The sequence below is a fragment of the Pelophylax lessonae genome (assembly GCF_965119305.1).
Source record: "Pelophylax lessonae genome assembly, chromosome: 8".
Lineage (NCBI taxonomy): Eukaryota > Metazoa > Chordata > Amphibia > Anura > Ranidae > Pelophylax > Pelophylax lessonae.
Window position 1 is genome coordinate 103801171 of NC_138775.1, and position 13390 is coordinate 103814560.

Sequence of the window (13390 nt, forward strand, 5' to 3'; positions counted from 1 at the left end):
GGTTCAGTGTTGGGACCCTTACTTTTTAATATCTTTATAAATTATATTGGGTCTGGGTTTCAGTCTTTGCAGATGACACCAAGCTTTGCAGTGGAATAACTTCTTTACAGGATGTCTCCAACTTACAAGCTGACCTCAATGCACTGTTTCATTGGGCAACTATGTGGCAAATGAGGTTTAATGTAGATAAATGTAAAGTTATGCACTTGGGGGCTAACAATATGCATGCAGCATACATACTAGGGGGAGTAGCACTGGGGGAATCCATAGCGGAGAAGGATCTGGGTGTTCTGGTAGATCCTAAGCTTAATAATAGCATGCAATGCCAAGCTGCGGTTTCCAAAGCAAGCAAAGTCCTTTCTTGTATTAACAGAGGCATGGACTCCAGAGAGAGAAATATCATTTTGCCCCTGTACGAATCATTATTAAGACCTCATTTGGAATATGTAGTTCAGTTTTGGGCACCAGTTCTTAAAAAGGATATCGGGGAACTTGAGTAAGTGCAGAGAAAGGCAACCAAACTGATAAAGAGGCATGGAGGAGCTCAGCTATGAGAAAAGATTAGAGGAACTGAATATATTCTCTCTTGAGAAGAGGAGATTAAGGGGGGATAAGATCAACATGTATAAACACATAAGGGGTCCATATAGTGAAGTTGGTGTTGCGTTATTCAATTTAAGGTCAACACAGAGGACAAGGGGGCACTCTTTACGTCTATAGGAAAACAGATTTAGTCTCCAAATACGGAAAGGTTTCTTCACTGTAAGAGCTGCGAAAATGTGGAATAGACTCCCTCCAGAGGTGGTTCTGGCTTGCTCACTAAAAAAGGCCTGGATTCTTTCCTGGGTGTATATAATATAAATGGGTACTAATATTGATAGGTAAAGTTGATCCAGGGAATATCCGATTGCCTCTCGGGGGATCAGGAAGGAATTTTTTTTCCCCCTGCTGTAGCAAATTGGATCATGCTTTGCTGGGGGTTTTTCACCTTCCTCTTGATCAACTTCGGGTATAGGATTGTGTATATGGGATTATATGGTTGAGTTTTCTTTACTGGTTTTTTTTTTTTTGTTTTGTTTTTTTTATTGGTTGAGCCAAATGGACTTTTTTTGGTGTCTTTTTTCAACCTGACGAACTATGTAACTATGTAGTTCCACTTTAATGATTTGGATTGCAGCATACCTGTCCCAACCAAGTCTTCGCTTGATTCTCTAGTGGTATTGTGCCACATAGTACTATTAGGCAATATCCTCATTTTCGGTGGTAAAGACCAGTCACCACTGCCCACTTTCTTTGAGCAGTGTGAAGGGGTCTCCTTACTGTCCTCCCTTTGCAGTTATAGTGAAACAGTGCTGACCTCAATGCATCAGTGCTCCCAGCAAAAGCCAAAATAGTAGTGGAGCTGGGGCATTGTATACAGGCTCTTCCCTTCAAACACCCTGCTTTGATTACTCCATTCCCTACCACTCTGCTAAATATTTTCCCCTCTCCCAACCCCTCATTTTCGCTGCAGTGTATAAGGGATTATTTAAGCATCTGCAATGACGTTACAGGGAAAAAACTACTAACACCACAAGAACCACTAAATGAAGCAACGTTCACACAACTCATTAAAGTGGAACTAAACTCTCCTATACTATACAGCCAAGGAAGCTGCCATTCAAGCTTCTGATCAGCAGCTACCACTTAATATTTCAATACTCTCATAATATACATTGCTTCCAGAAAGTATTCACAGCGCTTCACTTTTTCTACATTTTGTTATGATACAGCCTTACTCCAAAATGGATTAAATGTATTATTTTCCTCAAAATTCTACAAAAATTACTCCATAATGACAATGTGAAAGAAGTTTGTTTGAAATCTTTGCAAATGTATTAAAAATAAAAAAATCACATGTACATTAGTATTCACAGCCTTTGCCATGACATTCAAAATTGAGCTCAGGTGCATTCTGTTTCCACTCACTGATCTTGATATGTTTCTACAAATTGATTGGAAACTACCTGTGGTAAATTTAGTTGATTGGACATGATTTGGAAAGGCACACACCTGTCTATATAAGGTCCCACAGTTAACAGTGTATGTCAGAGCACAAACCAAGCCATAAAGTCCAAGGAGTTGTCCGTAGACCTCCAAGACAGGAAGGATTGTATCGAAGCACAGATCTGGGGAAAGGTACAAAAAAACTTCTGCAGCGGGTCTGCAGGTCCCAATGAGCACAATGGCCTCCATAATCTTTAAATGGAAGAAGTTTGGAACCACTAGGACTCTTCCTACAGCAGGCTGCCCGGCCAAACTGAGTGATCGGGGGAGAAGGGCCTTTGTCAGGGAGGTGACCAAGAACCCGATGGTTACTCTGACAGAGCTCCAGCATTTCTCTGTGGAGAGAGAACCTTCCAAAATAACAACAATCTCTGCAGCACTCCACCAACCAGGCCTGTATGGTAGAGTGGTCAGACAGAAGCCACTTCTCAGTAAAAGGCACATGACAGCCCATCTGGAGTGTGCCAAAAGGCACCTGAAGGACTCTCAGACCATGAGAAACAAAATTCTCTGGTCTGATAAAACAAAGACTGAACTCTTTGGCCTAAATGACAAGCATCATGTCTGGAGGAACCAGGCACTGCTCATCACCTGGCCAATACCATCCCTACAATGAAGCATGGTGGTGACAGCATCATACTGTTAGGGATGTTTTTTAGTGGCAGGAATTGGGAGACTAGTCAGGATCGAGGGAAAGATGAATGCAGCAATGTACAGAGATATCCTTGATGAGAGCCTGCTCTAGAGCGCTCTGGACCTCAGACTGGGGCATAGGGTTATCTTCCAACAAGACAAGGACCCAAAGCGCACAGCCAAGATAACAAAGGAGTGGCTATGGGACAAATCTGCGAATGTCTTTGAGTGGCCCAGCGAGAACCCAGACTTGAACCAGATCGGAAAATGGCTGTGCACCGATCCAACCTGATGGAACTCGAGAGGTCCTGCAAAAATAGGTGTGCCAAGCTTGTAGCATCATACTCAAAAAGACTTGAGGCTGTAATTGGCGCCAAAGGTGCTTGAATAAAGTATTGTGCAAAGCCTGTAAATACTTATGTACATGGGATTTTTTCGTTTTTAATTTTTATTAAATTTGGAAAGATTTCAAACAAACTTTTTTCACGTTGTCAATATGGGGTATTGGTTGTAGAATTTTGAGGAAAATAATGAATTTAATCCATTTTGTAATAAGGCTGTAACATAACAAAATGAGGAAAAAGTGAAGTGCTGTGAATACTTTCCGGGTGAACCCTAATTGAAATCAATGGTTAAGGAAGGTATCCAATAGCCATAAGAGATTGCAGTACTTCATTGAGACTTTAAAGAGGAATGCTTGGGTAAATAAAACCCGTATAGAGTATGGAGGCCACCTTTGCTGATCTCCCCTTACGGATATACTAGATTACTGGCTGTGCCTTGCTAATTCAATGGCTTCTGTACTTTCTTAATCTCGAAACAATACAAAATTGCGAAATCTCACTTTAATCTGAACCTGATCTTTATACTTGTTCCCGATTGGTGTTTTCATGTAGACAGCCAAGCAACTAGTATATACAGGCAAGCAATTGCAATTTCCATATTTTTCTAACTACAGGTTTTCTTTAGCAGTTTCATATACAGTGGGGTGTACCTTTGCTTGTCTTCATCCAGGCACTTTACTATAGCATTTCTCTGCTCAATGAGTGTCACCAGCTCTTGCATTAATACCCGCTCTCTTTCCTTATCCTCATCCAGCCAGTCTTTCTCTGTAGAGAATTAGATGTGTATTAGTGAAAAAAAATCTTACACTGATACTTTAATTATGCTCTCCAGATTTACATTCTTAGGTTTCATTTTTTTTTTTTCTTTTTAAGTAACGTCTACTTACCTATAGAATCCCATTGCAAAGACCTGTAACTTCTTCAGGGATCAGCTCACTTCAATTGTTGTTTAAGGCTACATTCACAAAGACAACGACTAGCACTGGTTAGCACTGGTGCAAATGACAGGGCGAGAATCTACTGATTCTTGCAGCCATTTCTGCCACGTGAGCAACTAGCTGTGGTCAATGAGCCCTGTACAATTCAATGACAGGTGAGCAGCTGGTGCAGTTATCCATGGCTGTCCCCCAGCCAGCAAATACTTGCAGTGATCGCTGCTTGATGCACTTTGTGTGCATCCAGCAGTGATCACCGTTGCTATTTGCTGGCCTAGCTGAAAGCCACAGTTACCTGCGGCAGCCACTGACCTGTCGTTGAATTGTACAAGGCTCAGTGGTCGCAGCTAGCTGCTCACGTGGCAGAAACAGCTGCAAGAATCAGCAGATTCCTGCCCTGTCATGTGAACCAGCGCTAGTTGCCCATGTAAATGTAGCCTTAAATTAACATTAGCAAAGCCAACACATGATTCTGACAGCTATAGTAGCGATAGCAAACCACTTGCAACTATAAAGTATCCTGAAAACTTAAAACCTGCAGCAATAGTTTTTGTTAAAGCTTTATTAAAGTGACACTAAACTGAATAAAACAAACAAATATTCTATTCAGGTATGCATTCCTAGCTCCAGCCCTCAGCCTCTTCCTTTGTTCACTCTCCATGGTCCCAAGGTAGCTACCCTCTATTATTTGCTCGCAAGATAAAGTAGGGTTAATAAAATCTGAGATGTGTAGTGTGCATAGAGCAGCACACCTGTCTGCAACTAATGTGCACTATACGTCCCAATAAAGGTAAATAAGAGGAAAGGGAGAGGTTCAGGAGCTCACAGAAGTTGTTACAAGGAGGCAGATGTTTTGGAGAATAAAGATATTTAGTGTTAACTTAAAGTTGTACAATACACAAAGTTAAAAAATTTGATTTTTGACTTACCGTAAAATCTATTTTTCTGATGTTCATTGACAGACACAGCTCCTTATCTTCTTGACCATTGGGTTACACTGCCCCTACAGCAGTAGGACACTAGGCAGGAAAAAGCTTGACTACTCCTATGAGGCAGTCCCAGGGAGTATACTCCCACTCTCCGCTATAGGCACTCAGTTTTGATACAAGCAGTGTGAGAAGAAAGCCAACTCCACAGAGGGGTGGGTGCTGTGTCCGTCAATGAACATTAGAGAAATGGATTTTACGGTAAGTCCAAAAATCCCATTTTCTCTTTTGTTCCATGACTGATAAAGTTCCTTATCTTCTTGACCCCCGGGACATCCCAAAGCAGTGTCAAACATGAGGGGTGGGAACAGCAAGAAAACATTCTCAAGGCTAAACCGTAGCCAACCAGGTTAATATGGAGCTCAACCATAAACAACTGGAGCTCACCTGAAAAGACAATACACCCTCAAAGAGGACCAGGTCCTCTAAACAGCAGGCTGCAAAACCTTGTGGCCAAAAGAAGCATGCCAACACATCCACCTTATAAAACTTTGTGAAAGTGTGCACAGACGACCAGGTGGCCGCCTTGCAAACCTGCATCACTGACGCCTGATGACTGAAGGCCCAGAAAGCATTAAGCGCCCGATTAGAGTGTGCCTTAACAGGGAAATGAGGAACCTGACGCCTAATAAATAGGCCTGAATCACTGTCTGTTTGATCCATCTGGAAATGGTCACAGTAGAAGCGGCCAACCCTTTCCGAGGTCCATCCGTGAGTACAAATAGTGAGTCTGCCTTCCAAAAAGACTCAGTGGCTGCCAGGTACACCCCGATTGCCCGAACCACATCCAGGGAATGCAGGGCCATTCCCTTAGGATGTTTAGGCCTGGGACATAAGAAACAATGTCTTCATTCAAATAGAAATCAGAGATGACCTTTGGACTTTAGAAACGACGGACAGGGACGAAGAACCACCTTATCTCTGTGAACCACCAGGTAAGGTAAACGACAAGACAACGCCACCAGCTCCGACACCCTGCGCGCAGCAGTAATGGCCAGCAAAAAAAGGCCATCTTTTGGAACAACGTAAAGAGGGGAACCTCCCGAATATTTCTGAAGGGAGGTTTCCGGATAACGGACAACCAAATTTGGTCCCACGGTGGCAATGAAGACCGCACTGGAAGTGCTAAGTGATGAACGCCCTGGATAAAGGTACGCACCAAAGAATGTGTGGTCTATGGACATAGACTGAAAAAACCCCAAGGCCGAAACCTGGCCCTTAATGGTATTTAAGGCCAGGCAGTGCTCAACCCCCGTTTGGAGTAAAGCCAAGATCCGAGCCTCTGAAAAGGAGCCAGGGAGAGCCCCAAGAGACTCACGCCATGCAATGTACGTTTTCCAGAGGTAGATTTTCTAGTCTTTAATAGGGTAGGAATCACCAATTCAGACAGACCTCCATCCTTGAGCACCTGGCTTTCAACAGCCAAGCCTGAAAAGCCAGCAACTGTAAAGCAGGGTGGAAGATTGAAGTGGGTGTGGAGGTAAGTGGCGCTGCCACAAGTGAAGTAAAGAAAATGGGTGGGGGATCCACGTATAATTGGACTAAGAGGTCAATACATCAGTAAAGTGCAAAAAATACAGAGGTGCTAATAGTGGTCTAAACAAATCTTGGTGTGCACACGATAAACCATAAATATACTATACTTGTGATCATAAGTTAAATAAATATGTGGGTATAATAATTATTGTTAATTATTTAAAATTATACAAATGAATTGAGACAATAAATATAGTGTTTCAATACCTCAATCTGGCATCTATTCAAGGTGATTCTAAATAATCATATAAAGTGCATGTAACAAAACCAGTGGTGTGCCAATAAAGTGCAAATAGTGCTCAGACAGCGTATAAATAGAGTGATCTCGTAAAAACGTTCATAAAAAATCAGCAGCAATAAGTAGAAATATTAGCACATTTGAGTCCATACATCAAACAGTTTATAATCCAAATAGGGTGAGGAAAAAGTGGATTCCGGGTGATCTATTAAGGTGGGGGTGCTCAATAAAGGAGTAGGTGCTCCCCTTCCTTTGGTCCCGCACTCACCAGAGGGCGATACCCCTACAGGGGTAACCAGCGTGTGTTATCTCTCCTGGGGGTCCCACCAATGGTCGGCCAGATATCCACTTAATCCCAGATTTATTGGTGCTGATTTTTTATGAACGTTTTTACGAGATTTATACCTTTATTTATATGCTGTCTGAGCACTATTTGCACTTTATTGGCATGGGGGGGGGCATGCCCACCCCAAAACCCTCCAGGGGAAGAGAGGGGACAGCTTCTTACCATACCAGGAACAGGGTGGGCACCGCTCCTGACAGACCACCGCTCCATCGGAATGTGGGTAGCTGTCAGCCAGGAGGTACTCTGCGACTCAGGCCGAGGCCAGGTCGTATGTGCTCTCACGAGAATGTTTAACTCGCAGGCCAGCCACTGTCCAGTGGAGCGATGTCGTTGTCGACCTATCGCGGAGCCGAGACCTGTGGGCGCTCGCTGGCCAGACTGGGGGGACCCTCTGGATCTAGATTATTCAGTCCGTTGCCCAGTCAGGCAGTTGATTGTAGATTCTCACAGGAACAAAACAACAAAGAAAGGGAAAAATTGGATTTTTGTACTTATCGTAAAATCCATTTCTCTGATTTTATCGACGGACACAGCGTTCCATAAATCATAACTAGTGGGTTATATTGCCTCCTCCAGGAGTAGGACTGGGCAGAACAAAAAACATCTGGCTATGCCCACGGGTCGCCCTCAGCTGGTATATAATCCCCCTCTCTGCTCAGACCACCCTGGTCAGAAATAGAATCAGACCTAGGTAAATCAATTCCCTGGACAGGGATAGGGGGACCTTAGGTAGTTCTGACATCACCTGAACCTTTGCAGGAATAAAATCCACACAAGGAGACTCAGGACCTAAAAAACCTGAAAAGGGCAAGCTTTGTCCCCCTTTTTGAGTACCCTGAAAAGAAACATTTCACAGATGTCCTTGACGCTCACCAATAATGGGTGAGGGCAGACCTTCATGCTGAAGGAGTCTTGTCTGCTGTTCCGGGGAAGCTAGCTCTAGGCTTACCCAACCAAGGTTGCTTGGAAACTCCTGGGGAAGATTTAGAAGATATTTTTCCTTATTCTCTGTCCCAGAAGCACAAAATAATTTTCTATGGGCTGAGAAAGAGGGTCCTCAACTACAGCAAGGCTCTTTACCTTTCCTTGACTGTGGCAAAAAGGTACTCTTCCCCTCCCCGTGATACCCTTAATAAAATCATCCAGACAAGTGAAAAGGGCAGATCAATGAGAGCTTTCTTAGAGACTTTGTCTGCAGGCAAATTCTTAAAGCGGAGTTCCACCCAAAAGTGGAACTTCCGCTTTAGGGAGTCCTGACCCCCCGACATGCCACATTTGGCATGTCATTTTTTGGGGGGGGGGAGCGGGTACCTAGTTTTGACAGGTACCCGCTCCCACTTCCGCTCGGAGCGCCGCGGCGCCCTGAGCGGAAGTTCTCCTCTCCCCCTCCCTCCCTGCAATCTTCTGGGACACGTCAGAGGTCCCAGAAGATTGCCGGCCAATCACGGCACGCAGTGCGACTCGCGCATGCGCAGTGGGTACCCGGCTGTGAAGCCGCAAACTGTAACAGCCGAGTGCCCACAGCAGTGATGCCGGCGCCGAGGGATAGGATCGAGGCTTCCGGCGGCCGCATCGCTGAACCGTTGGACAGGTGAGTAAATGGCTGGAACTCCGCTTTAAGCGACAGCAAGCGCCTAATCTCCACAGGTGAAAAAGTTTGGACAGCACAGGAGCTGTATCCAAAGCTGCATCACAAATAAACTGCAGCCCATGGACCAACTGGTCCACTAAATCAACATAAGCAGCAGAGAACCTGCTCAACCCCAGGCCCTGGCGCAAAAGCTTGGCCCATTCAGTTAGGGCAGAGGTGTCAAACTCAATTCCATCGCAGGCCGCATCAGCATCGTGGTTTTCCTCAAAGGGTCGGTTGAATCTGTAAGGATATATAAATTTATGCAGGGCTTATTTTCTTATAGAATAGGTGCAAGAACTTAACTACGCCCCCACCGAACCACATCAAACGATGGGTGTGGCCAAATTGCAGTGGAAGGACCTAAAGGGGCAATAAATCTTAGGAGTGTGTTGCAGAGTTCAGGAGTGCGCTACGTACAGAGTGCAGAGTTCGGGAGTGCGCTACGTACAGAGTGCAGAGTTCAGGAGTGCGCTACGTACAGAGTGCAGAGTTCAGGAGTGCGCTACGTGCAGAGTTCAGGGGTGCGCTACATACAGAGTGCAGAGTTCAGGGGTGCGCTACGTACAGAGTGCAGAGTTCAGGGGTGCACTACGTACAGAGTGCAGAGTTCAGGGGTGCGCTACGTACAGAGTGCAGAGTTCAGGGGTGCGCTACGTACAGAGTGCAGAGTTCAGGGGTGCGCTACCTATAGAGTGCAGAGTTCAGGGGTGCGCTACCTATAGAGTGCAGAGTTCAGGGGTGTGCTACGTGCAGAGTGCAAGGTTCAGAGGTGCACAACGTACAGAGTGCAAGGTTCAGAGGTGCACAACGTACAGAGTGCAAGGTTCAGAGGTGCACAACGTACAGAGTGCAAGGTTCAGAGGTGCACAACGTACAGAGTGCAAGGTTCAGAGGTGCGCAACGTACAGAGTGCAGAGTTCAGGGGAGCGCTACGTACAGAGTGCAGAGTTCAGGGGTGCGCTACGTAAAGAGTGCAGAGTTCAGGGATGCGCTATGTACAGAGTGCAGAGTTCAGGGGTGTGCTACGTACAGAGTGCAGAGTTCAGGGGTGCGCTAGGTACAGAGTGCAGAGTTCAGGGGTGCGCTAGGTACAGAGTGCAGAGTTCAGGGGTGCGCTAGGTACAGAGTGCAGAGTTCAGGGGTGCGCTAGGTACAGAGTGCAGAGTTCAGGGGTGCGCTAAGTACAGAGTGCAGAGTTCAGGGGTGTGCTACATACAGAGTGCAGGGTTTAGGGGTTTGCTATGCATAGTGTGCAGGAATCAGCTCGCTTTCACAGGCTGGTCACATCTCACTTCCACCCCTACCCCTGAGTGCAAGGGACACATAAAATGGCCTGGAGGGCCAGATTTGGCTCGCTGGCCTTGTGTTTGACACGTGAGTTAGGATCTGAGACACCAGGGCTGAAGCAAAGACTGGCCGCAATGCTGAACCAGCCATAGTAAACTTGCTGCATGCCACAGTCTTCGCTTTCTTGTCAGCCGGGTCCTTAAAGGACGGGGACTCCTCTACTGGGATCATGGTTGCTTTATTCAACCTGGAAACAGGTTTAATTTATTCATAAACGATCTAGAGGAGGGGATATCCAGCACAATCTCGGTATTTGCGGATGATACTAAACTAAGCATGCCAATATCTTGCATGCAGGATGTGGTAACCTTACAAGCAGACCTGAACAAAATAATGGGGTGGGCAACTACATGGCAGATGAGGTTTAATGTTGAAAATTGTAAAGTAATGCACTTAGGTGTCAGAAACACGAAAGCAAGCTACTCACTAGGGGGAACCTCTGGGTGAATCTAAGATGGAAAAGGACTGGTGAGTATCATTGCGACTGGTGAGTATCCTTGCGACTGGTGAGTATCCTTGCGACTGGTGAGTATCCTTGCGACTGGTGAGTACCTTGTGACGGGTGAGTATCCTTGCAACTGGTGAGTATCCTTGCAACTGGTGAATATCCTTGCACTGGTGAGTATCCTTGCGACTGGTGAAGTAACTTGCGACTGGTGAGTATCTTGCGACTGGTGAGTATCTTTGCGACTGGTGAGTGTCCTTGCGACTGGTGAGTATCCTTGCGACTGGTGAGTATCCTTGCGACTGGTGAGTATCCTTGCGACTGGTGAGTATCTTTGCGACTGGTGAGTATCTTTGCGACTGGTGAGTATCATTGCGACTGGTGAGTAGCTTTGCGACTGGAAGTATCTTTGCGACTGGTGAGTGTCCTTGCGACTGGTGAGTATCTTTGCGACTGGTGAGTATCTTTGCGACTGGTGAGTATCTTTGCGACTGGTGAGTATCTTGCGACTGGTGAGTATCCTTGCGACTGGTGAGTATCCTTGCGACTGGTGAGTATCCTTGCGACTGGTGAGTATCCTTGCACTGGTGAGTATCCTTGCGACTGGTGAAGTAGCTTGCGACTGGTGAGTATCTTTGCGACTGGTGAGTATCTTTGCGACTGGTGAGTATCTTTGCGACTGGTGAGTATCTTTGCGACTGGTGAGTATCCTTGCGACTGGTGAGTATCTTGCGACTGGTGAGTATCTTGCGACTGGTGAGTATCTTGCGACTGGTGAGTATCTTGCGACTGGTGAGTATCTTGCGACTGGTGAGTATCCTTGCGACTGGTGAGGATCCTTGCGACTGGTGAGGATCCTTGCGACTGGTGAGTATCTAGTGACTGGTGAGGGTATTAGCGACTGGTGGGTACCCCAGGTTTTGTACCAGGGAAGTTAGAGGTAGTGTAGGTAAGGAAGAGCAGGTCGTTAATATTATCCCCATAGAGTAGTGGGTAATAATGTCCGACAGGATTGGGGATGCCACTCAGTGCACTTCTTGCGGCATGTATGCGTTCCTTGATGAAACAATCGAGGACGAATACTGCTGTGCAAGATGTGAGCGACTTGTTGCTCTGGAAGCCCACATCGTGGATCTAGAGAACACAGTGACAAGACTGCGTGGCATCTACAACCTGAAAAGGAGCTTGGACATTACCCAGCAGGCGCTGGCAGGGGTCAGCATAGAGGAGGAAGGAATAGAGGAGACGCAAGCAGCAGAGGTACGCAGCTGGGTGACTGTTAGGAATGTTAGGGGGAGGAGAGTCAGGGAGGCCAGTCCTGAGTTGGTACACCCTAACATGTTTGCTGAGTTGCAGGTTGAGGGGGATATCAACTCAGGGGTGGCAGAGCTGGAGCATGCGCCCTCCCCCAGCTGCCAGGGGAGGGACGGCTCCAGGAAGAAGGGGGGCCGTAACGCAGGAAAGGTTAGACAGGTTGTGGTAGTTGGGGACTCAATTATCAAGAGGACAGAGAGGGAAATCTGTAAAAAAGATCTCGTGAACCGAACAGTTTGTTGTTTACCGGGCGCCCGAGTTCGGCACATCGCAGATCTGGCAGACAGATTGTTGGGCGGGGCTGGGGATGACCCAGCGGTCATGGTGCATGTGGGCACTAATGACAAAGTTAATGGTAGGTGGAGGATCCTTAAGAACGATTTCAGGGACTTAGGTAATAGATTGAGGAAAAGGACCTCCAAGGTGGTTTTCTCTGAAATACTGCCTGTACCTCGAGCCACACAGGAGAGGCAGAAGGAGCTTAGGGAAGTTAACAAGTGGCTGAGGAATTGGTGTAGGAAGGAGGGGTTTGGGTTCCTGGAGAACTGGGCTGACTTCTCAGTCGGCTACCGGCTCTTTAGTAAGGATGGGCTGCACCTTAATGGGGACGGTACAGCTCTTTTGGGGAGAAAGATGGCCACCGAGTTGGAGGGGCTTTTAAACTAGGAGACGGGGGGGAGGGCTCAGAAGTAGAATCAGTCAGGAGGGAGCAGAGGACTGAAGGCAGTTGTAGGGTCAACAGCGACAGTAGGTCAACAACATCAATTGGCGGGTCTGTGCGGGAGAACAGCAGACCAAACAGAAATAAACAAAACCGCCAATCACGTTTAACTTCCGTAAAACTAAGAGGGGTATATGCTAATGCCAGGAGCCTAGCTAATAAGATGGATGAGTTGGAAATGTTAGTACATGAGGAAGACATAGACCTTGTGGGAATAGCGGAGACTTGGTTCGACCCCTCACATGACTGGCTGGCCAATATCCAAGGGTATTCGGTGTACCGGAAGGACAGGGTTGGTAAAAGAGGGGGAGGGGTATGTCTCTATGTCAAGAACAATATAAAGGTGCTAGAAAGGAGTGACATTACGGATGGGATGAGCATGGATTTAGAATCTGTGTGGGTTGAACTCGATAGGGAAGAAGATAAGGGAAAAGTAGTTGTGGGGGTTTGCTATAGGCCACCTAACCAAGGGGAGGAGGTAGAGCTGGAATTTTTAGCACTAATAGGTAAAGCGGCAAAACTAGGATCAGTCATCATATTGGGGGACTTCAATTATCCCGACATTGACTGGGAAGAGGGGACTGCACACTCGCATAAGGCCCGGCTATTCACGGAAACCTTACAGGATAACTACATGTCGCAGTTGGTGGATTCCCCTACTAGAGAGAATGCTATCCTGGATCTATTGATCACTAATGACCCAGACATAATCTCGGAGGTAGGAGTCCAGGACAACCTGGGCTCTAGCGATCACAGGATGATCACATTTAGTATAAATAACAATATAAAAAGGCAAGTGGGGAACATAAGAACCCTAAACTTCAGAAGGGCAGACTTTCCAAAATTGTACTCATTGATGGAAAGGG

The 13390-nt window shown here is 46.3% G+C and overlaps 1 protein-coding gene across 4 annotated transcripts in view; it reads right to left on the reverse strand.

The window, feature by feature from the left end:
- Positions 1-13390, reverse strand: part of MICALL1 (MICAL like 1) — a 211254-nt gene that overhangs the window by 31616 nt on the left and 166248 nt on the right. For all 4 annotated transcript variants that reach the window (XM_082265216.1, XM_082265215.1, XM_082265214.1 and 1 more), the window contains one exon: positions 3674-3788. In XM_082265216.1, the coding sequence (XP_082121342.1) occupies positions 3674-3788 (115 nt within the window). The remainder of the gene's footprint in view (positions 1-3673; positions 3789-13390) is intronic.